Source organism: Rhinatrema bivittatum, chromosome 7, assembly GCF_901001135.1.
Source record: "Rhinatrema bivittatum chromosome 7, aRhiBiv1.1, whole genome shotgun sequence".
Taxonomy (NCBI): Eukaryota; Metazoa; Chordata; class Amphibia; order Gymnophiona; family Rhinatrematidae; genus Rhinatrema; species Rhinatrema bivittatum.
The window spans coordinates 306,071,996-306,095,338 of record NC_042621.1 but is presented as its reverse complement, the minus strand read 5'-3'; the positions used below and the strand labels follow the sequence as shown (position 1 = coordinate 306,095,338).

The window sequence follows — 23,343 nt, the reverse complement described above, 5'->3', positions numbered from 1 at the left end:
AATCATGTCGTACAGGGTATCCGCCACATAGGCTGCTCCCACATCCAAGTGGGTCGCTTGTGCCACTTCCTCGTTCGATTCCAACCTCTTATCCTCCTTCTGAACCCAGCACAAACAGGCTCTCTATCAGACTGCCGCAAACCGCTGCACGCAGGCTCAGAGTCGAAACTTCAAACAACCTTTTAAAGAGGATTTCCAGTTTTCGATCCTGAATATCCTTGAATACTGCTGCACCTGCCACTGGAATGGTAGACTTCTTGATAACTTCGGATACCGCCGCATCAACCTTGGGAACCTTCATGACCAGGGTCTGTTCTGGCAAGGGATATAATTTGGCCATAGCTCTGGCTACCTTCAAATTCACTTTGGGAGATTTCCCCTCCCGATCCAGCAACGTCTTCACCATTTTAGGTAACAGGAAAGCCTTAGGGGGCCCCCCAATCCCTCCAGGACCGTGTCCACCTCTCTCATTATCCTACTCCTCCTGAGTGATTTTAATCCCCAGTTCTTCCAGAACCTGAGGGATCAATGGACTCAACTCCTCCCTGCGGAACAAACGGACCACCTGAGGATTGTCCCCATCCGTAGCTGGAATCTCGTCCGGATTCTGCCTAGGATCCCCTACAGGAGTGCTAGGATCATGACCCGGATCCAGTGCTATACCAGCAGGATCCCTACCCGGATCCACTGTACATCCCTGAACCTGATCCAGATCATCCGTCTCAGATATGTCTTCCTCCACCGTGGATCTCGAGACCCAAGAGCATCAGGAAACCTCTGGACTGCTTAGGCTTCTTCGCCGCCCGGGCCTTCTTAGGCAAAGGCCTCTTGGTCCCAGCTCCCTTTCTGGCTGAAAGGAAAATTAGTTTCTTACCTGATAATTTTCGTTCCTGTAGTACCAAGGATCAGTCCAGGATACCTGGGTTGTGACTCTGCACCAGTAGATGGAGACAGACTAAAACTTGTGGGCGGAGCCATATATAAGCCCCTGTGCCAGTCACAGCCCCTCAGTCATACGTAATGTCAAAGTAGAAAAATCCAAAAGCCAACATAGCTAACCATAGAAAACTTACTAAGTAAACGAAAATAACTCCAACACCCCTACAGGAAAACAGACTCCCCAACCGGGAGAGCGAACAAAACAAGGGGTCAGCGTATTATAAGAAAACAACAAAGAGCGGACTCTCCGTTACTATAGCGCAACACTGCGGGCGGGATCCTGGACTGATCCTTGGTACTACAGGAACGAAAATTATCAGGTAAGAAACTAATTTTCCTTTCCCTGTACGTACCAGGATCAGTCCAGGACACCTGGGATGTACCAGAGTTAAGTTATCGAGGGTGGGAAGCAGAGAGTCCCGCTCGGAGTACCCTCTCTCCAAAACCCCCAGCATCAGTAGCCTGAACATCCAACCGGTAATGTTTAATGAAGGTATGCAACGATTTCCAGGTAGCCGCCCTGCAAATCTCTTGAGGCGACACCTGAGAAGATTCCGCCCAAGGCGCAGCATGAGACCTCGTCGAATGAGCACGAAGACCTACCGGCTGTGATTTACCGCGCAAAATGTACGCGGAACCAATGGCCTCCTTGAGCCAACGGGTGATCGTCGTGCGGGACGCAGCAGAACCTTTCTTCGGACCAGACGTCAAAACAAACAGATGATCCGACAACCGAAAAGAATTTGTAACCTCTAGATAGCGCAGAAGAGACCTCCGCACATCTAGTTTTCTCAAGTCCCTCAATTTTGGATCTGAAGACTCCCCTACCGCGAAAGCGGGAAGTTCAACCGATTGATTCAAATGAAAAGCCGATACGACCTTAGGCAGAAAAGAGGGAACGGTCCTCAAGGAAACCCCCGAATCGGAAATGCGCAAGAAGGGCTCCCTACAGGACAGAGCCTGCAACTCGGAAACTCGGCGAGCCGACGCAATCGCTACCAGGAATACAGTCTTCAACGTGAGATCTTTGATCGTAGAACGCTTCAGAGGCTCAAAAGGAGCTGAGCATAAAGTCGAGAGCACCCAGTTGAGGTTCCAAGACGGACAAGGAGGCCGCAAAGGAGGACGGAGGTGTTTCGCTCCCCTTAGAAAACGGGAGATATCTGGGTGGAGAGCCAGGGAGACTCCCCGGACTTAACCACGCAAACAACCAAGCGCCGCCACTTGGACCCGTAGGGAACTGCATGCTAAACCTTTGGCCAGCCCAGCCTGGAGAAAAGCCAAAATATCAGGAATAGTAGCGGAAGTGGGATCCAGACCCCGCTCTACGCACCACTCTTCAAAAACTACCCAGACTCTAACATAAGCCAGAGATGTAGACTGCTTCCTGGATCTCAGCAACGTGGCAACTACCGCATCTGAGTAACCTTTGCGCTTCAATCGATTCCTCTCAAAAGCCATGCCGCGAGACAGAAGTGATCCGCATCCTCTAAACAGACGGGGCCCTGACGAAGGAGCCCCGGAAACCCCTGTAGACGAAGGGGCAGCGCCACCGACAATTGGATCAGATCCGCAAACCACGGACGGCGCGGCCATTCCGGCGCCACCATGATCATGTTGGACGGGTGCAATTCTATGCGCCGCAGGATTTTGCCGATCATGGGCCACGGTGGGAACACATACAGTAGCACCTCCGCTGGCCAGGGAAGAGCTAACGCGTCGACCCCTTCTGCTCCTCTTTCTCGGCGTCGACTGAAAAATCTCGGAGCTTTTGAGTTGTTCCACGTGGCCATCAGGTCCATGTGGGGCGTTCCCCAAGTCCTGCAAATGAAAAGAAACGCTTCTTCCGCCAGCTCCCACTCTCCCGGATCCAGGTGGTGCCGGCTGAGGAAGTCCGCCTGGACATTGTCGACTCCTGCTATGTGAGACGCAGCGAGATCGCTGAGATGCCGCTCTGCCCAGGCCATCAAGGAACGCGCTTCCTCCGCTACTTGAGGGCTTTTCGTCCCGCCCTGGCGATTGATGTAAGCCACAGTGGTAGCGTTGTCCGACAATACTCGGATCGCCTTTCCTCGTACGAGGGGTAGAAAAGCTTGCAATGCCAGACGGACCGCCCTGGACTCTAGGCGGTTGATAGACCACCGGGTCTGATCTTCTGACCACAGACCTTGAAACCGATTTCCCTTGGCAAACTGCACCCCAACCGGAAAGACTGGCATCCGTGGTCACCACTGTCCAGTTGGGAAGGAGAAGAGATACTCCACAGGAGAGATGTTTGGAATCCAGCCACCAGCTCAGGCTGGAGCGCGCCTGACTGTCGAGATGCAGTGGAAGATAAAATTCCTCTGAAATCGGTTTCCAGCGAGAAAGCAATGAAGACTGCAGCGGCCGTAGGTGAGCGAATGCCCAAGGGACTAACGCCAGCGTGGAGGCCATAGATCTGAGAACCGTCAGGTAATCGCAGACTCGCGGACAGTGCTGAGACAAAAGACGTCGCACCTGAGACTGTAATTTGCATATCCGTTCCTGAGAGAGAATCACTCTGTCCCGTTTTGTGTCGAAGACGGCTCCTAGATACTCCAAGGACTGAGTGGGTTCCAGATGACTCTTGTTGTAGTTGACCACCCAGCCCAGGGACTGCAAGAATTGAAGCACCTTGGCTACCGCCTGCCGACACAAGCTCTCTGACTTCGCCCGAATCAGCCAATCGTCGAGGTAAGGGTGAACCAGGAGGCCTTCCCGACGTAAGTGCGCCGCCACCACCACCATCACTTTCGTGAATGTCCGAGGCGCTGTCGCCAGGCCGAACGGAAGAGCCCGGAACTGGAAGTGTCTTCCCAGAATGCAAAACCGCAGGAACCGCTGGAACGCTGGTTGGATGCCCACATGAAGGTATGCTTCTGTGAGATCTAGTGACGCAAGGAATTCTCCTGGCCGCACTGACGCGATCACCGAACGAATGGTCTCCATCTTGAAGTGAGGGACCCGAAGGCATCTGTTGACTCCTTTGAGATCCAGAATGGGTCGGAAAGTGCCGTCTTTCTTGGGAACTATGAAGTAAATGGAATAACGGCCCTTGCCGTACTGATCGGCCGGAACCGGCGAGATGGCCCCCAAGCTTTCTAGTCTTCGAATGGTATCTAGCACCGCCGCTTTCTTCTTGGGATCTTTGCAGGGCGAGACCAGGAATTTGTCCACTGGGATGCGAGCAAAATCTAACTCGTAACCGTGTCTTATCACATTGAGGACCCACTGATCCGACGTAATGCTGGCCCATTCCTCGAGGAACAAGGATAGACGCGCCCCCACGTTTGGGACAACGTGCTGAGGACGCAAGGAGGGATGGGCCGGCCGAACTTCATTGCGAAGGCTTGGACCCCGCACCCGACGGGGCTCCTCCTTGCCTGCCAAAACTTTTGCCTCGAAAGGACTGCTGCCAGTGAGTGTTCCGAGAAGAGGACGGTCTATAAGAGGACCCGGTGGATCTTTGCGGCCTGGACTTTCGGGGTCCCCGGAAACGAGCTCTGCTGGAAAACGAAGAGCGCGCCCGGGCCCTATCCTCTGGCAGCTTAAACGCTCGGTTCTCACCTAGTGAAACCATTAAGTCATCTAACTCCTTTCCGAACAGCAATTTCCCTTTAAAGGGTAACGCCCTGAGGTGAGCCTTGGACGAACCATCTGCCGCCCAGTTGCGTAGCCAAAGAAGACGGCGTGCCGACACCGCTGCTACCATGGACCTAGCTGAAGTGCGTAAAAGATCATGGAGCGCATCAGCCCCATATGCAATAACCGTTTCCAACCTATCTGCTTGGGAAGCCTCCTCCGGAGAGAGATCCGCATTAGCCTGCAATACCTGGGCCCAGCGCAGACTAGCACGCATAGCAAAGTTCGTGCAAATGGCAGCTCGCACTCCTAGGGCGGAAACCTCAAAAATCTTTTTGAGTTGAACCTCCAACTTTCGGTCTTGAATATCCCGGAGGGTTGTTGCTCCCGTGACCGGGATGGTAGACCTCTTCGTGACAGCGGAGACCGCCGAATCCACCTTCGGGAGTCTGAGGAGTTCCAACGCCTCCTCCGGTAAAGGGTAGAGCTTATCCATGGCTTTGCTGACTTTCAAACCCAGCTCCGGAGTATCCCATTCCTTGAAGAGGATATCCGTGGATGAGAAATGAAAAGGGAAGGCGACCGCTGGCCCTGTGAGGCCGAGCAAAACAGGATCCATGTTCGCCTCCTGGCGGACCACCACTGGGGGAGCCTCAATCCCCAGCTCCTGGAGAAGGCTGGGATGAGAGGTGACAGTTCCTCTCTGCGGAATAGCCGCACCACCTTGGGGTCATCCCCGTCTAAGGCCTGTGCACCTTTCCCTGCACTAGGCTGTGCCGTTGCATCCGGTGCTGCTGCTGAAGTTCCCTCATCACCCGGGACACATGCCGAACAAAGGCTGTCCCGGGAGAGACGCGCACGCGCCGAGCCGCAGGCCCTGCACTGCGAACCCCGAGGCATGCCGACGAACGCGGGAAAATAGAGACGCGCCGAACAAAATTACCACAGAGGAAAAATATTTAAAATAACTAAAACGGCGCAATTCGGCGACCTCCCCCCAGCTGGCGACGCCCCCCCACCGACGAAAACGGAGCGTCAACGCCAAGGAACGGAGAGCCGCAAGAAAATAAAAGTAAAACTTTTTTTTTTTTTTAACAGAAAAAAATGCGCTGTCCCTGGTTCTGAAGGCCCTTTTTCCTGCAGGGGTGAGTGAACCAGGCTCCCTGGTGTCACCCCTGACGCTGCCACTAGTTTAGCCGGGTCCTCAACCCTGGCAGCGGCCTCAACCGGGGGAGGGTAGTCCCCTCAGGACCTCTCAACTCCCCTGGGAGGCAGGGCACCCGGGAAAGAATTAAAACACAAAACCCAATTTAGCACAGAACAATTAAAAACTAACAAAACTAACTCAAAAATCAAACCTAACAACCAGAATCAGGTCAGGCAGGGCTGTGACTGGACCTGCACCATCTACTGGAGACAGAGTAAGACTGAGGGGCTGTGACTGGCACAGGGGCTTATATATGGCTCCGCCCACAAGTTTTAGTCTGTCTCCATCTACTGGTGCGGAGTCACAACCCAGGTGTCCTGGACTGATCCTGGTACGTACAGGGAATAGGCTTTATGCATCAAAAGGACGAAATCCAGAGAAAAAGTTTCTGGATCTGAAGGGAGGTCTGGATCCGCATCCCCTTGCGGCTGCTCCCCCACTCTATCAGCAGGGTCTTATTCTGCAGGAAAAAGCATGGGAGTCCCAAAGCCCTGAAATAGCAGCCTGGTTTCCAGCACATGTGCACAAAATGGCCACTGGTTCCTCAGACACTCCCCTCCCCACTGCCGAATTCAATTTCCTGCCATCCCCCGGCGCACCCATGGAGGTGCATTCTCTACATAGCGTGGCCGAACCGAGAGCGCCTTGAGCTGCAGCCCCAGCAAACGTTTCCACGCAGCGCAGGAGACAGCAAGCCGACAAAAGCGGCCTAAAAATAAACCCTGCCTGCAAGCATTATAGACAGCGCTGTCCAGGTGCTGAACCAGCTCCATTGGCCCTGACACACACAACTATTCAGCCCAGCTCACCTTGAGCTGCCCACCGGCCGTGAAACCTCAAACCAGCCACTGGAGCACAGCCGAAAGCTGCACCGTTCCTTTCCTCTTAGTTAAAGGGAGACAGAAAGGGAAGAAACCTGAAAATACTTCCCTGCTTCTGGTGAAGATGGCTGAGCCCAGACAGGCAACAGGGACCCAGGGGGGATGAGGCAACTGGAACCATCAGCTATCATCCCCCCCCCCCCCCCAAAGATAAGGGCAGAGCTCCTCAGGGATCATCAATCCCCCGCTCTACCACGGGGAGCCGAAATCTTCTAAATTCTTAATCTTTAAATTTCTTGAAATTCCAGACTGCAGGTGCAGCTCTACCATCTGCTGGAGACAGAGAAATACTGAGGAACTGCAGGTAGCACTCTCGGTTATGTAGCAGTGCCTCGAAGTTTTGTTCTCTGCCTCCATCTGCTGGTAGGGATGCATAAACCCACTCATCCGGACTGATCCGGAGTACGAACAGGAAATAGCAGTTTCAATAAAACTTTATCTGTCACCATCTGCTGGCAGGGGTACAAAACTCAGGAGTCTTGACTGATCTGGGTGAGTACAGGGATCTACTTTTGGCTCTGAGATGTGTAAAGGTAGAATGAAGAAAACAGCCCTCTTTGGTGCATTAGGTATCAAATTCCAGGACTGAGAATAGGCATCTAGGATGCAATTGTTCTCACACACTTCATCCGTTCCTTGCAAGAATCCCCTTGTGCGGCTCCTACAAATACCAGCATGTATCAGGTCTACTCACGACAAACATACACAACCCCCCACGCACAAAGCACCGCCCCCACAGCCAAAACATGGTGCATAAGCAAATTTGTTCAGGCACCTTGGCTACGGACCAGTACGTGACAGCATTCCCAGCCCTAGCAGGAGCCCAAGCCAGGAAGGAAACCCAGATTCCCACCTAGCAGCATGCCCATGCAGCAGGAGCCTGAACCAGGCTTGGACCAGCACCATTACAAGCCTGAAGGCCAGGAATGCATCTTGGGTCTCTTGCTGGGCCTCAGACCGGTCCAAGTGGTTGAGCACGGATGTATTTTTCAGATCTTTAGGAGTTTAGTTTTTCTGACATTTCTAAGCCCAACTTCCTCAGAGAAACTTCAGTTCCAGTAGGACTGGTTTTGATGCCTAGAGAGAACCATCAGAAGTATAACCCCATGCTGAAAAATGCAAACGAACACACGCAGGTGTACATATCCCTCTTCTGCCATTCTTTGTAGCCCCGACCTCCATTCTCTCTCTCGTGCCGCAGCACCAGCCGCCTTCTCTGAAGCAATGACGGTACTCATCCACACCACACTTCTCAAAAAACAGTGGGGAATCTCATTAAGCTTAAAGAGTGGGAAAGATTTACAATACTAGTCAAGATCACTCAGAACTTACTTTAATTATATGGTTTTAATCTATTACGCACCTGCTGTAGACATTAATATAGCGGGAGCTGGTGGCAGCAACAATGCTTATGGCATTAACAGTGATAATTTGTTCCAGCAAACCCTCAAGGTGTCTGGCGGCTGCACCGAGTGCATTTTCTGCGTGCACACACTCTTCTGCACCCTGCAGCCGATCCTAAACCTTTCCAGCCATTGTTTCACAGTACGTTGCTTTCAGGGGCTGTAAAAAGGCAAAAGCAGACCCTGGAATGACACTGGCACCAGTCCTGCCGCGGACCACCAGGGTCAGAATTAAGTAGCAGCAGCACCGCTGATCCCCTCTGCCCCCCCCGAGGGATCAGCTGGCACAGGACTGCAGGTCAGGGAGACTGCATGACTGCTGCCCTTCAGGATGTGAGCATGAAAACATGCACAGCCTCCACCTGCCCAACTGCGAGACAGTGCAGCCCTCTTGTAGCGGGGGTTGTCTGTACTCTTAATGCATGACACCAAGACAGTGCTGCAGATCAGAACATCTTTAATTTAAAAAAAGATCACTTTTTCCACGCCAGTAATGGAGAAACAGGAGAAGAGAGGCTCCTGTAAAGTCGAGTTCTGCAGAGATTGCTGGTCTTGGAGGAAGAAGAAGAAGAGGGTGAGGGGAATCTGTACCCCATCAGCTTCAGTAAAGAACTCACATTTATTCTTTTTTTTTTTTTTATATAAAGTAGATGAAATCATCAGGCCACAAAGGAAATGGTTAAAGCAACAGCAAAATCCTTCCACTTAATGAGAGAGATGCAGGGTTTGCCAGCCAGTAAGGATGGGCTTCCTGGCAGATTCTGTAAATTTGGCAACTGCTGGAAGGAAGTTAGTTGTCCGCTGGCTCCTCTCTCTCATGCAGCTGAATTGCCCCTTTTCAGTTTCCGTGAATTGCTGTCACTCACGGAAACGCCAGCGGGGCAGCTCCAGTCATCCTTCATTGTGCAAGAGTCAGGGCTCAGTCCTTGGGAGCGGAGATGCCAGGTCAGGCTCACAATACTAAGGAAAGAAAAAGAATACAAAGTGGAGGGGAGCGGGTATTGGAGAAAGCAAACAATCCTGGACGAGCTTGGGAAACCCTGAGCCTGGGAGCCAATGCCAGAGCGGCTCCCTCTCTCTCACCTCGGTCCTTTAACCACGTTTCCTCCCTCTTCCTGTCCCAAACAGCAGCTGACCTGCCTCAACTACCCAGGTACTGGGCTGGGGCAAAACAGGAGAGCCATGCAGTGGGCAGAGGGGGAAGAAGGGAGGAAACAAAACGCATAAGGAAAAGATAAAAAAAAAATGGGATAAAAAAAGTTGCACATTAAAATGAGAGAATAAATGTACTGCATTTGTCATTAGAATTTATTTTCTGTACTAATTAAATTGGCTGAGCTCATGTGCCAGAACCCTGGGTTTGCCCACCTTCATTTGGGACACAGCAGTTATAAAAGAGTGCCAGCGCTCACACACATGGGGAGGCTGGCACTCCCCATGTGTGTGAGCGCTGGCACTCTTGATATGGGCTTCGGTCAGGGCAGCGATGGCGCAATCTGATTAGCTACAGTTCAGCTACAGCTCACTGTCACCCAGCACAGCATGCAGAAAAGGAAACTTGAAAAAGGGAGAAATTTAATCTTACCTGGTAATTTCCTTTCCTTGAATCCTGCCACACCACTCTCCCCTTACTAGCAGAAGAAGGCAGAGGAGACACCTTTTTCAGTGATATCGCCGGTAGTTACCATGGTGCAACTTCAGCAAAAAGCCAGTATTTCTCATGTCAAAGCCATGAAGAACAAAGTAACTGATTCAAACTCTTAAATAAGGTGCACATAATTTGAAACACAAAGGATACTCCAAACTAATGATCCTTACAAACTTTTCTTGGATAAATGAAGAGGAGAAAAAGAAGAAGCAAAAAGTAAATCTCTGGTTGTGTCTTAAGCTCTGTAAACTGAGATACATCGCTTCGAAGACTACACAGGCCCAACTTCCCGGGATGGTCCTGGATTAGTGTAGCAGAATTCAAGGAAAGGAAATTATCGGGTAAGACTAAATTTCTCCTTCCTTATCATCCTGCTACACCAGTTTAGATATGTGGGAAGTACCAAAGCCCAATTAATCTGGGAGAAAGTTGGGGCCGCCCTGAACACCAGCTCCAAAGGCAGCATACTCTTTTGCATGGGCATCCAGACTGAAATGTTTGGTGAAAGAATATAAGGAAGACCTAGTGACCGCCTTACAAATATTCTCCAGCACAAGAGTGGAAGCTTTGCCCAAGAAGATATTTGAGTTTTCATTGGAGTTTGCCCAAAAGACCTCCAGAGGCTGCAAATCTTTCAATAAATAAGCTAAATCAATTGCGAAGAACCCAATGGACATCCAATAATTAGAATGGCCTCTCTTTACCATGACACTCCCCTTGCATGAACACCAGTTCAAGATCCAGCAGAGGCTGCCCCTTTGTGCACAACTTTGGGAGCAGTCTCTCCTGTTAATCAAATTAGGAGAAATGAAGTATGTTTGGATGCAGATTGGTATGACCTCTTACTGCCACCTCTAGCTCCTCCAACTATATTCTCTACCCAGCTCTATTCCAGTTATACCCTTGGCGACTCTCAAGGCCCTCCCCTAGCCTGTAGCCCTCCTCTCTTGCATCACAAGCCTCTCCTAATTGTTTCCTGTCCCATTTTCCTCTTTCTCCTTGACAGCAGCTTATTACTCAGCATTCCGCCATCAGGTGCCTAATCCCATCTTCATTCATGTACCCAATAGGATCATGGTGTTTTCAAGCTCAGAAATTATTAAACATCCCTGCTAGGAAAGATTTTCTTGGCAGGGGTAAATACTCTCCTCACTATTCTCTCCTGTTCTGTTCTGCTCATGGGGGTTTCTTTGATGTTCCTTCTAACAAAATGGCACTTTTAGATGAAGCCCATGAAAGAGCTTGCTCTGATACTCCAAAATTTTGGAATTGTTTACCCATTAATCTAAGGATGATGACGTCTCCAAAACAGTTCAAGTCTTCCTTAAAGACTTACTTATTTAAAATGGCCTACATGTAGTTTCTTAAACTCATTTGAGACAGACAGCTTTTTTACGTCACATTTGTTTGTTGGCAGTCTTATTTTGTGAATAATTTATCAGTCTGTTTTAGCATTTTACATGGTTTTACAGATTTTATTACTTTTCTGTTTTATGCATTTTATTTGTATTTTATTATGTATGGTTTTTTTTTTTGTAAACCACCTAGGGCCTAGTTCCTAGTACAGCAGGAGATATATAAATGCTCAATAAACAAACTTAAATCCCCACAGACATATCATGCTGCCCTGAATGTGCTGCTCTTGTCTCATCTTGAAAGGTAAGCAGGGTTGGGCCTGGTTAGTTCTTGTATGGGAGACCACCTTGGTAAGTTTACCATGAGACTATGCTTACACCCTTCAAGAGAACCTCAACTCCCAATCAAAGACTCCAGTCAGAACATGCCGAACAATCTTCTGCTTCTTAATATCAGATCCATCCATAAACCTCAGACTTGCTGCACGACCTTCATAAGAACCACTCCGAATGATGTTCTGTGAATAACTGAAACTTGGGCACATGAAATAGATGCTCCCCAGTTCAACCAAATTTGCTTGCAAGGTTACTCCTTTGCCCACTCCCTCTGCCAGGGTAAGCATGATAGAGGGGTAGCTACTCTCTTCAGAGAATCCTTTGGCTTAACCATCTCCTCTACCAGGAAACTGAATGGCATTATAAGATGAGAAGTAGATGGTTTATTTATTTAAAAGATATTTTGCCTACCACCTTTCCTGAGTTCAGGGCGGAGCATTTTGTTTGCTTGATATTGTAATGTTGAAAATGTATAAATAAAGAGCTTAAAAATAAAGTTTGAGTCAACCAAATGAGCTCCTAACAGCCACCAACTTCTTGGACCCCTTCCAATCTGGCTTTAGATCTTACTACAGCACAGAATCGGTTTTAATATGCCCGACTGACAACAGGCTCTCCTAGTACTCTTAAGCCTTTCAGCAGCAGCATTTCACATCGTAGACCATGAACTCCTTACCACCCAACTAGTGAATCTAGCTCTCCCTGGGTCTGCTCTAGCCTGGTTCAAATCCATCCTCCATGATCACACCCAAACCATCTCCCTGGGCCAGGCCTTCTCACACTCACACCCCCCTTCCATATGATGTTCAACAAGGCTCCATTCCGTCCCCTACTCCATTCAACATTTAGCTAACCCTTCTTGATAAACTAATTAGGGAATACCAAATCCCCTATTATGCTTATACAGATGACATTCAGCCACTGTATCCCTTAGGCATCAGCCCTGACCAAGCAATCACAAATCGAAAAGTTTGCCTTAAGATCGCAAGCTGGCTTCACCCCCGCAAACTACAGCTCAACCCTCAAAAAACAGAATTGCTGAGGATCGGAAAATTGAACCATTCTTACATCCACTCCAGAATAATCTTAACGGGATCTACTTTGCTTTTCAGTTTCCAAGTCCATAGTATCAGCTTTATTCTCAACTCCAAACTCACCTCTGAGGCCCAAATTCTATCACAAGAAATCAGCCTTTTTTCACTTCTGTGCCCTCAGATGACCTTGCCTATGCTACTGTCATCCAAGCCTGTGTAATCTCTCACCTAGATTACTACATTCCCTTCACAAGAGCAGGCTGAAAAGCTGATTAGACCCTGCTCAACACCAAATTTGATCAGGTCACCCCTCTTCTAAAATCTCTTCCTTGGCTGCCAATCTCTTATCGCACCACCTTCAAACTCCTGCTCTTGGCTTATAAGACAATCGAGTGTCTTGCTCCCCCTCTCTGTGTACACTGCTTCTTGCCTTCTACACACTTTGCCTAACAGTACTCGCTCCCAGGAAAATATGGCTCTCTAGCACAAAAAAGAACTTTTGCTGGATGCAGCCTCTCTCTCTGGAACTCCTTGCCACTGGACATCAGGCTGACATCGCATCTCTTGATATTTAGGAAAATACTGAAAACATGGCTATTTGTGGAAGCTTTTGGCCCATGAACACAGCCCACTAGCTCTGCCTTCCAAAATCTTTAGCCACCTGCTTCCCCCATCAATTCTTCCCCTCTCTTCTGAGTTGCCAGTATTTTCTGTCCCTGGACCCTGTATCCTTTAGACCACACCCTCCTTCCCCTTTCTGGAGTGGATGCATCTCCATTTTATTTTACTGGGGAATGTTACTGTATCTCCTGTTTAATATGATCCCTACTGCTGCTAGACGTTATGCCTACCCAAACTCCTATGCGTATTGCCTTGTGCAGTATTTCTTTTTTGATATGACTCTACTATTGCTGTTTGTTATATCTAGCCATGCTTACTTGTTTTGTATTGCCTTGTGCAGTATTTCTTTTTTGATATGACTCTACTACTGCTGCTTGTTATATCTAGCCATGCTTACTTGTTTTGTATTGCCTTGTGCAGTATTTCTTTTTTGATATGACTCTACTACTGCTGCTTGTTATATCTAGCCATGCTTACTTGTTTTGTATTGCCTTGTGCAGTATTTCTTTTTTGATATGACTCTACTACTGCTGCTTGTTATATCTAGCCATGCTTACTTGTTTTGTATTGCCTTTGCAACTCCCTGACCTGGCTTTTCTTTGATGGTCTCTATTGGCCCTTTTGTGTAACAAGCTCTGATCTCACTCAGAAGTGTGTGAAATAAACAATGATGAGGATGATAATGAAGTGGAATACAGAAACCAGTTTAAGTGAAAAGCATCGGTCTGCACGATACTGAAAACAATGAGAAGACCAGAAAAGGATTTCTGCAAGACCCAGGCTTGTGTTTCAGAAATGCCTCCACCAGAAAAACCATGAGGCTTGTAAAGCAAGTCCACTAAAGATCCATGAATCAAATTAAGGTCCCTCTGAGGAACCAAGGTCCTAAAAGGAGGTTGAGGATGATACAGCCCTTGAAGAAAAAAAAAAAAAGAGTAAAAAATCTGGGCGAAAAAAAGACAAAACCCTCTGAGCTGTACCTGTATAACAGGAGACAGCACTTGAAACGGCAGAGAAATTTAGGATCAAACCTGAATGTAGCCCTCTCTGAAAGAAGGCCAAAATGTTGGAAGTATTTGATTGCTACAGTGATACAGACCACTCCCTGCAGCACACTACAAACAGATGCTAGACTCAAACACAAGCAAAGTGAAATGGCAAGCTTACGGACCTTCAGTAGGGTAAATGTTACCAGAAGGATATCTGCTTTACTATGCAATTGTGAGCTTTCAAGAACCAGGCCATAAGATAAGCGTAACTGGTCCCTCTATGAGAATGGGACGCCAATTTAGGAGACCTTAATCAGAGAATCAACTTATAGTCTCAAGATCTGCATGCCAAGGACAGTTTGGTCTATCTGGAGCTATTAGAATGACCTGCAAACACGGGTTCACTATCTTTTACAAGGCCCTCACCCTCAGAAGCCAGGAAGGAAACACACCCAACAGCTGTACATCTAACCACAGCTGGAGCCGTACTTTCAGTAATAACTGAAGATCCAAAGGGCTTTGGCATTCTTGAGAATTGATGATAGGTCCATGTGTGGATGTTCCCATTGATCTAAGATCTTCTAAAAGGTCTCCTGGCTGAGCTCCCATTCTCTGGAAACCAACACATTTCCGAAGAGACAAACGACCTGGATGCTTCCCAAGCCTGCACTATGAACCATGAAAATTGAAAACTATTTTGCTCTGCCCATTGAAAAACAGAAGGCTTGTTTTCTTGAACACTCCTCAACTTCAAGTCTCTTTCTGGTCACAAGCCACTGCTGTGCAACTGTCAGAGAGAACCTAGCCTGCCGTTTTCTTCATCAAGGACAGGAAAAGCAGAGAAGATAATGTAGAAAAACTAATCTGAAGGCCCTAACTTCCAGCCTGTTAATGGACCCTCCTCATGCGACCAGAGCCCTCTGAGCAATCTAATCCTACTGGAAGGTTCCTCACCCTAACAATCTTGCATCTGTTTTGAGAAGAAGTCATGGGGAGAATTACTACCCTTAACTAATTAGCCTTGGTGCTTTGACACAACTGCAACATCGCTCTCCCCTGTGATGGTGGTGGTAGAGGGGTAAGGGTATTGGATTCTGAAGACAACCAACGCTGGGTCCCAACTTTTATGGTCTGGGGTACTGATACACTGACGTTAGGGATAAAGCACAGGACTGCTTCTATTGTCAAGTCCAAAAGCAAAGCACATTCAGGCAGCATTATCTGAATCATCAGGAAAGCCGCTCACCACATAGAAATGTTGCTAGCAATAATTTTATGGGTTTGACAATCACTTGGTTTAGATTTATTTATATTCCACCTTTCAGACACTTCAATTGCAAGTATTACTATCCTTAACAGAAGGCATGGGGGTTACCTGCACGAAGCAGCTGCTATTACCATAAGAAACTTGCTGGGCAGACTGGATGGACCATTTGGTCTTTTTCTGTCAACAATTCTATGTTTCTATTTAGGAGCACCCACTGAGGTTCTCGACTCATTCTTCTCAGCAAGTTCAGTGTCACTGACTCAGGAGAGGTTTTGCCTCCCCGACCCTGGGAGAGGAAGACAAACTTCATAGTTCTGAGTTTGAGAGGTCCAGTGCGACAGATGGAAAAACTGCTGAGAACACACATGTGCCTTGGCCCAATGAACCAAATCTAAGGAGGCTACCATGAAGTTCAGGAGCTGTAGATAATCCTCAGCTCTGGGAGTACTCTGAGCAGAAATTCCTGTATCTGACTCACAACTGGAACCACTCTTTCCTGAATCCAATAGGTCTGGCCTGCTTTGGCATCAAAGAGAGATCCCAAGCATTCTGGAGAGTAAGAAGAAAACAGCTTGCTCTTAGCAAAGTCGATTACTTAGCCCAAGCCGTCTAAACTTGCACAACTCTGTTAGACACTAAAAAAGCCTTCCTGGTGGGACCTGGTCCATGAAGCAGTCGCTGTGGTATGGACGAACCATAATTCATTCCGTTCACAAGAAAACTGCCACCACTACTATTAGCAGGAAGGGTTCTTGGAGCCAGGTTGAGATCAAATTGGGAGTGCCATGAACTCAGGATCCCAGATGGAAATGTGGCAGTAACACTCGGAAAGACTCCAAGAAGAGAAAACAAAATAAAGAAAACGTCCCTCCCATTCACTAATATGGACTGGAGAGTTTCCTTACTGAAATGGGAAAGGCAAAGTCTGCTATTTACCCCTTTCAAATCGCATCTCAGTATGGGACCATTTCTTGATAATGTATCAACAAACAAAGTCAAGAAACTGCCCCCCCCCCCCCCCCCCAACAATGGCTCCTCACGGACCATCGATGGCTTCGAGGGAGGGGAGTTAAAATGGAGGAAGTGTCCATGGATGTATGCAGAAATGTTCAATAATTCGGCACAGTCTTGTATGTATGCTGTTCCGTGGTTAATAAAAAATATAATTTAAAAAGAAAAGATGGGTCTTTAGGAGCCATCCTTCTTTAGGACTATAAAATAAGAACAGCAAGCCTCCCGGCGGGTGAAATGTATGGAGACATATCGGCAAGAAACAGGGTGCAACCGTGAAGATATATGGACCCACTCCTGGCAAAATAGCTAAAAGCGAATGCCTACAAGCACCCCAAGGAGGGGAACCACAGAGCTTCACTGGGTGGAACAGCTGGACACAGCCGAACCAGATGTTTGACCTCGGCCTTATGGTTGCTTGAAAAGGAGCATATAACCCATCTGGCTACACGCTAGGAAAGCTGGTCTTACATCCTTGCCAAAGAAACAGTTTCCCACATGGAAATAAGCAAACTTAGATTTGTCTTTGGCCGAAGCATCTGCCAGCCAGTGCCGTAAGCCACAATAGCCTTCATGTTGCAACTGATGAGGCTACAGAACTAGAACAGATCCCAATAAGGTCATATCAGATGTCCTCCAGGAAAGCAGCCCCAGACTCCAACCAAGCCTCCTCTTGCCTTTCAGGGAGCTGCTGTACTCCGTACAAGTGCACAGACTACACAGACATCACAGATAGCGACATGCACCGGTAAGATATGGATGAAAAGGTATGTTTCAATAGAACCTAAATCTTTCTAGCCTGGTGATCTTTGATGGCTGTTCCAGCAGGCTAATGAGTAATGGGGTTGGTATAGTAACAGGGTGCAGTGGGGCTACTTATGAGTAGTGGGTTTGCAATGTAACGGCACAAAGTGGGGGCATTTACTAGAGAGCAAATTCGATTTGTGGAGTCTTATGTAGCGGTAGCTAGGACCATTTCCAACGCCCGTAAATATGACCATATCACTTCCGTACTTAAAGACCTTCACTGGCTCCCGATCCCCTCTCGTATTCTCTATAAAACTCTCACTACGATCCACAAAGCCATTTACATTCACAATTCGAATTGGCTTGATGAGCCATTCTGCCACACATGCTCTAACCACCCCACCAGAGCTTCTAATGAAGGGACCCTCCATGTGCCTTCCCTAAAGACGGCACACCTTGCATCCACGAGGGACCGAGCCCTTTCCATTGCTGGGCCTACAACTGGAATTCACTACCTTCGAACCTCCGGCTCGAGCCGTGTGGTATTAAATTCAGAACTAACCTAAAGACCTGGCTCTTCAAACAAGCATCCCCTCCATAGTTCCTCCATACGCCCACACTCCCTTGCGGCGCCAGCATGTAACCTGCTCCCTTGTATAAAGTTAAGAACACATTGTTATTTTGCTTCACTATTCTCTGGTCGTGCGTATTCCTGCAACCAGCCAGTTGTGTTTGTATCTCCTACTCCTGGCTGTATTTTTGTTCCTATGTAATCCATTTCCCTGATTCCTGTTTTTTGTAATTTCCTTCTGTAGTTCTGATGTAAACAGATATGATGTTGCTACTAAAACCGGTATAAAAAAAAAAAAAAAAAAAAAGAATAAATAAATAAATAAAGGCCATGAAGCCACTAGAAATGCAGGGTTTTTATGATTTTAATGTTCTTGATGTGTATGTTTTATCATGTAACTACTATTGGTAGTGTTTTGTTTTTAGAAAATGTTTTTGTATTTTATCTTGATTTTGCTTGCTTTTGTGATTTTGTTTTGTTTGGTGTAATTTGCTAATTTTTAAGGATATTTATATAATCCATCTAGAATAGTGGATAGGCGGCTATGACTATTTTAAATAAATAAATATTGCCGGAATGGCTGTTTTGCAAAACCAGATCATTCCCAAAGCATCTGAAAAAGGCTTTAGATGACCTATGACTTCCTTGTAGAATAGGGTTCCATTCTGGAACTTCCAAAACCTGAAAAACTTACAACCTAAGATACATGGCCACCTGAGACAGAAGAGAATTATTTTTTGACAAACAGGCAGAAGACAGAGTCATTTTCTCTCTCTGATGCCACCTGCTCTTCCTCTAAGGACTGACTACATCCATGTTACCCTTCAGGACAGAAAAAATGGGGATACTCTCCCACAGAGCCTCCTGCTCCAAACACCACTGTGGATAAATTACACTCTTATTGCCATCCGATGTCTAGAGGCTGAAATGAGAGAAAATGAAAATGGACCGCAGAACCAGACTAAACTGCTGCCACACCTGGATCCAATGGCCTGACCACAAGCGCTGCCGAACTAGAGGCCTTCGCGGGCTCTTCCGAAGAATCGAGCCAGCAGTGCAACAGAAGCGCTGGCTCAAGCAAAGCAAAGCTGACCAGGCTTCATTACAATGCGATCAGAAGCTGTGCAGAAATACTGCCGTCCCAAATATTATCTCCCGCCCACTGGAGATTTACTCCTCGCCAGTTGTTGGCTTCAGCAGAAGGGGCCGACTTCCTCACCTTTCTCCACTTTGTTTAAGCTTTAATAAACCAGAGGTAGAAAAGGGGGGAAAACTATTTCAAACAGAAGCTCCGACTGAGCCAAAAAGAAAAAAAGCTTCAGTGCTCTAAGTTCTAGCAAACCCTCTCTGGGGCTGGGAGCCTTTCGCAGGGCTTACCTGGGAAGCTCCAGAAGCCTGACCAGCAGTTAACGGAGCAGAAAATGGTGACAGATGCAGAACTGCCCAAAAATTCTCCATCAGGCAGGGCAAAGGCCACGGCCTGGGAGTCTGCTGGAGACGGAGAATTGCCTCATGGTAACATCAATGTCCTCTGCCTCCATCCGTTAATAGGGGGAGAACGCCCAGACACCGGGACTGGTGCAGCAGGACGAGGAGGAATCCTGCATGTTCCCCAAGGACATGAGCAGAAGTGGCCCAGCACGATTAGAGAAAAGCACAGGAACCTTGCCAATCAGCCTGGAGGCTCTGGGTAAAAACGGAGAGAGGGCACGTTAACATCGGTGTCCCTCCATTTGGGCCACAGCCCCAGGAAATCGACAGTCCGCAGGTTTTCTGCACGGAGGGCCAGAAGGGCCCTCAGGAGAACATTCAGTCCCAGGCAGGATGCGCTGTATCTGTAAGCCTCCAGAGGAGGAGAGATTCTGCCACCTCCCTGGGTAAAAGAAAGGTCCTCCTCAAGTCCAACCCAAACCTCCCCTTCTGCGCTTCTTGTGCTTCCTCGGCCGAGCTGGAGATCTGTGCTCTGCGTACACGAACGCTGCTCTCGAACCACTTCCACCTTCCCCTCTGTGTTTGAGGGGTGATAGCACCGACGCTCTCCTGGGACACCGCAGGATACTCACCAGCCCGCAGAACCGGAGACCACGCTGGTTAGTGCTGTGGCTGCTCGGGACTAATGTTCAAAGTCTTGTAAATTTCTTTCAGAATCAGCAAAGCAGTGTCCTCCGATTCCCTAAGCGGAAAATGGACACTCATTACTTATTCAAACCAGGAAGCTGCATCCGGAACAGACCCCCCACAAAACACACCTTGCCAGTTCCCTGCTGCTCTAGCGACCCCCCCCCCCCCCCCCCACTGCTTTCTTGTGACCCTCAGCAGGTCAGTTTCGTACAAGATATTCAGCTTTGATTATGACAAGCCCCCCTCCCCTGTCCGGAGTTCATGCTGCATTTATATCTTTCACGGGCCTATCAGTGCTAAAGCCTGAAACTAAAGATGTGTGTCTTCAGGTGAAAGACCGGGCATGGAACGGGACGCTCCTGTTAGCATGGCTGCCTCCAGTATCGGGGACAAGCTTCAAGACGTCCACAAATAAATGCCCTGGAAATGGGGTTTTTTTTCTTCCTGCTCCTCCTTGGGTCTCCAGCTTAACTGGAACCGGAATCTGCTAGGCCACATCACCGGGACCCACCCAGGGTCTTAACCCTGCCCCCACTCGGCCAAGGCATCACGGAGACCGTCCATGGACAGGAGTCACAAACTGGTTCTGGTCCTGAGGAGCCGCCACTGCACGATGGCAGAGACTCAAGCCTCAGCCCAGGAAATCATTTTTAACTGAAGAAGTGAGGTAAGGCCAAGGATATCCACTGAAGGAACCTGTAAAGTCTCAGAAGTTCATCCATTACAAATCTCTCTAGATAAACTTTACACAGAAATCCTAACTTGCAAAGCCCCTTAATAGCAGGAATGTCCCCTCTATATGTTCAGAAGTATTTCTGATTTAAACTGGCATCGACCCCGGCTGCCTCCCAAAGAATATGATTTATTCTCAGGCACGCTAGAGCTGCCCACTGGTGGCGAGGGCGCGCTATACAGGAAGAGTCTATCAATAAACCAAGACTTAAAAGGATGGGTTACGTACCAAAATAAATAAAATACACTAATAGAACCTTCCAGAAACTAATCACTGCTCCAATAAAGAAGGTACAGTATTATACAGTTTATTTATTTATTTATTTAACAACTTTTAATATACCGACGTTCGTATAGCACATCACGCCGGTTTACAAGTAACTCAATTAAAGGAGGAAATTACAATAAACAGGGGGCAGGGGATGGGAGCAGGAGGGAAAGCTCCCCCCCCCCCCCCCCACACACACACTGCCCCACCACAGAACAGGTACAGCACAGGCAGCAGCAGTGCAAGCTTCCCTCACACACACACACACACACTGCTGCACTACAGAACAGGTACAGCACAGGCAACAGTGCAAGCTTCCCTCTCACACACTGCCCCACCACAGAACAGGTACAGCACAGGCAGCAGCAGTGCAAGCTTCCCTCACACACACACTGCCCCCAGCACAGAACAGGTACAGCACAGGCAGCAGCAGTGCAAGCTTCCCTCACACACACTGCCCACCACAGAACAGGTACAGCACAGGCAGCAGCAGTGCAAGCTTCCCTCACACACACTGCCCCACCACAGAACAGGTACAGCACAGGCAGCAGCAGTGCAAGCTTCCCTCACACACACTGCCCACCACAGAACAGGTACAGCACAGGCAGCAGCAGTGCAAGCTTTCCTCACACACACACTGCCCCACCACAGAACAGGTACAGCACAGGCAGCAGCAGTGCAAGCTTCCCTCACACACACTGCCCCACCACAGAACAGGTACAGCACAGGCAGCAGCAGTGCAAGCTTCCCTCACACATACACTGCCCCACCACAGAACAGGTACAGCACAGGAAGCAGCAGTGCAAGCTTCCCTCACACACACTGCCCCACCACAGAACAGGTACAGCACAGGAAGCAGCAGTGCAAGCTTCCCTCACACACACTGCCCCACCACAGAACAGGTACAGCACAGGCAGCAGCAGTGCAAGCTTCCCTCACACATACACTGCCCCACCACAGAACAGGTACAGCACAGGCAGCAGCAGTGCAAGCTTCCCTCACACACACACTGCCCCACCACAGAACAGGTACAGCACAGGCAGCAGCAGTGCAAGCTTCCCTCACACACACACTGCCCCACCACAGAACAGGTACAGCACAGGCAGCAGCAGTGCAAGCTTCCCTCACTCACTGCCCCACCACAGACAGGTACAACAGCACAGGCAGCAGCAGTGCAAGCTTCCCTCACACACACTGCCCCACCACAGAACAGGTACAGCACAGGCAGCAGCAGTGCAGGCTTCCCTCACACTCACTGCCCCACCACAGAACAGGTACAGCACAGGCAGCAGCAGTGCAAGCTTCCCTCACTCACACAGACTGCCCCACCACAGGACAGGTACAGCACAGGTAGCAGCAGGGCAAGCTTCCCTCACACACACACTGCCCCACCACAGGACAGGTACAGCACAGGCAGCAGCAGTCCAAGCTTCCCTCACACTCAGACACTGCCCCACCTTAGAACAGGTACAGCACAGGTAGCAGCAGCAGTGCAAGCTTCCCTCACTCACACAGGCTGCCCCACCACATGGCAGGTACAGCACAGGTAGCAGCAGGGCAAGCTTCCCTCACACACACACTGCCCCACCACAGGCAGCAGCAGTGCAAGCTTCCCTCACTCACACAGACTGCCCCACCACAGAACAGGTACAGCACAGGCAGCAGCAGTGCAAGCTTCCCTCACTCACACAGACTGCCCCACCACAGGACAGGTACAGCACAGGTAGCAGCAGGGCAAGCTTCCCTCACACACACACTGCCCCACCACAGGACAGGTACAGCACAGGCAGCAGCAGTCCAAGCTTCCCTCACACTCAGACACTGCCCCACCTCAGAACAGGTACAGCACAGGTAGCAGCAGTGCAAGCTTCCCTCACTCACACAGGCTGCCCCACCACATGGCAGGTACAGCACAGGTAGCAGCAGGGCAAGCTTCCCTCACACACACACTGCCCCACCACAGGCAGCAGCAGTGCAAGCTTCCCTCACTCACAAAGACTGCCCCACCACAGAACAGGTACAGCACAGGCAGCAGCAGTGCAAGCTTCCCCACCACATGGCAGGTACAGCACAGGAAGCAGCAGTGCAAGCTTCCCTCACACACACACACTGCCTCACCACAGAACAGGTACAGCACAGGCAGCAGCAGTGCAAAAGCAACCTTTGCACAAGGACGTTCCATACGCACCAGTAACACAAGTGAGACTGAAGAGCAAAGAGATACTCGTTGAAGCTCTCGATCGGTTTCTCCTGCAGGACATAATCTATCCGCTTGCCTCCATTGAGCTTTCCCACCTTCACGGAGGCCTCATCCTCTCGAGAGGCCTCGGGGCTTTCCACAATCTTTTGTTCTGTGGGAAAGAGAGGGTCAGAAGGTCACATCCTGGAGTGGCAGTCAGTCCAATGGGAGGGAGGCCTCCTGGAGAGCCAGAAGAGGTGGCAGACAGTACAGCATGCTCATTCTAGCAATACAAGTATCTAGAATAATTTTCATTCCCTACGAGTATCTGCTTGCCTTGCTTCCAGCCCGATTCCTCCCGGTCCTTGAATGAACAAAGATGTAAAAAAAAAAAAAAAAAAAAATTCTGAAAATGTCACGACATGACAAAA

The 23,343-nt window shown here is 49.0% G+C and overlaps 1 protein-coding gene across 2 annotated transcripts in view; it reads right to left on the bottom strand.

Moving 5' to 3' along the window:
• Window positions 1–8,473: 8,473 nt before the first annotated feature.
• The window catches only part of SEC23IP (SEC23 interacting protein), a 122,219-nt gene continuing 107,349 nt past the window's right edge, over window positions 8,474–23,343 (bottom strand). For both annotated transcript variants that reach the window (XM_029610526.1, XM_029610527.1), the window contains 3 exons: window positions 22,922–23,084; window positions 19,676–19,785; window positions 8,474–8,993 (listed from right to left, as the gene is read on the bottom strand). In XM_029610526.1, the coding sequence (XP_029466386.1) occupies window positions 19,704–19,785; window positions 22,922–23,084 (245 nt within the window). In that variant the 3' untranslated portion in view covers window positions 8,474–8,993; window positions 19,676–19,703. The remainder of the gene's footprint in view (window positions 8,994–19,675; window positions 19,786–22,921; window positions 23,085–23,343) is intronic.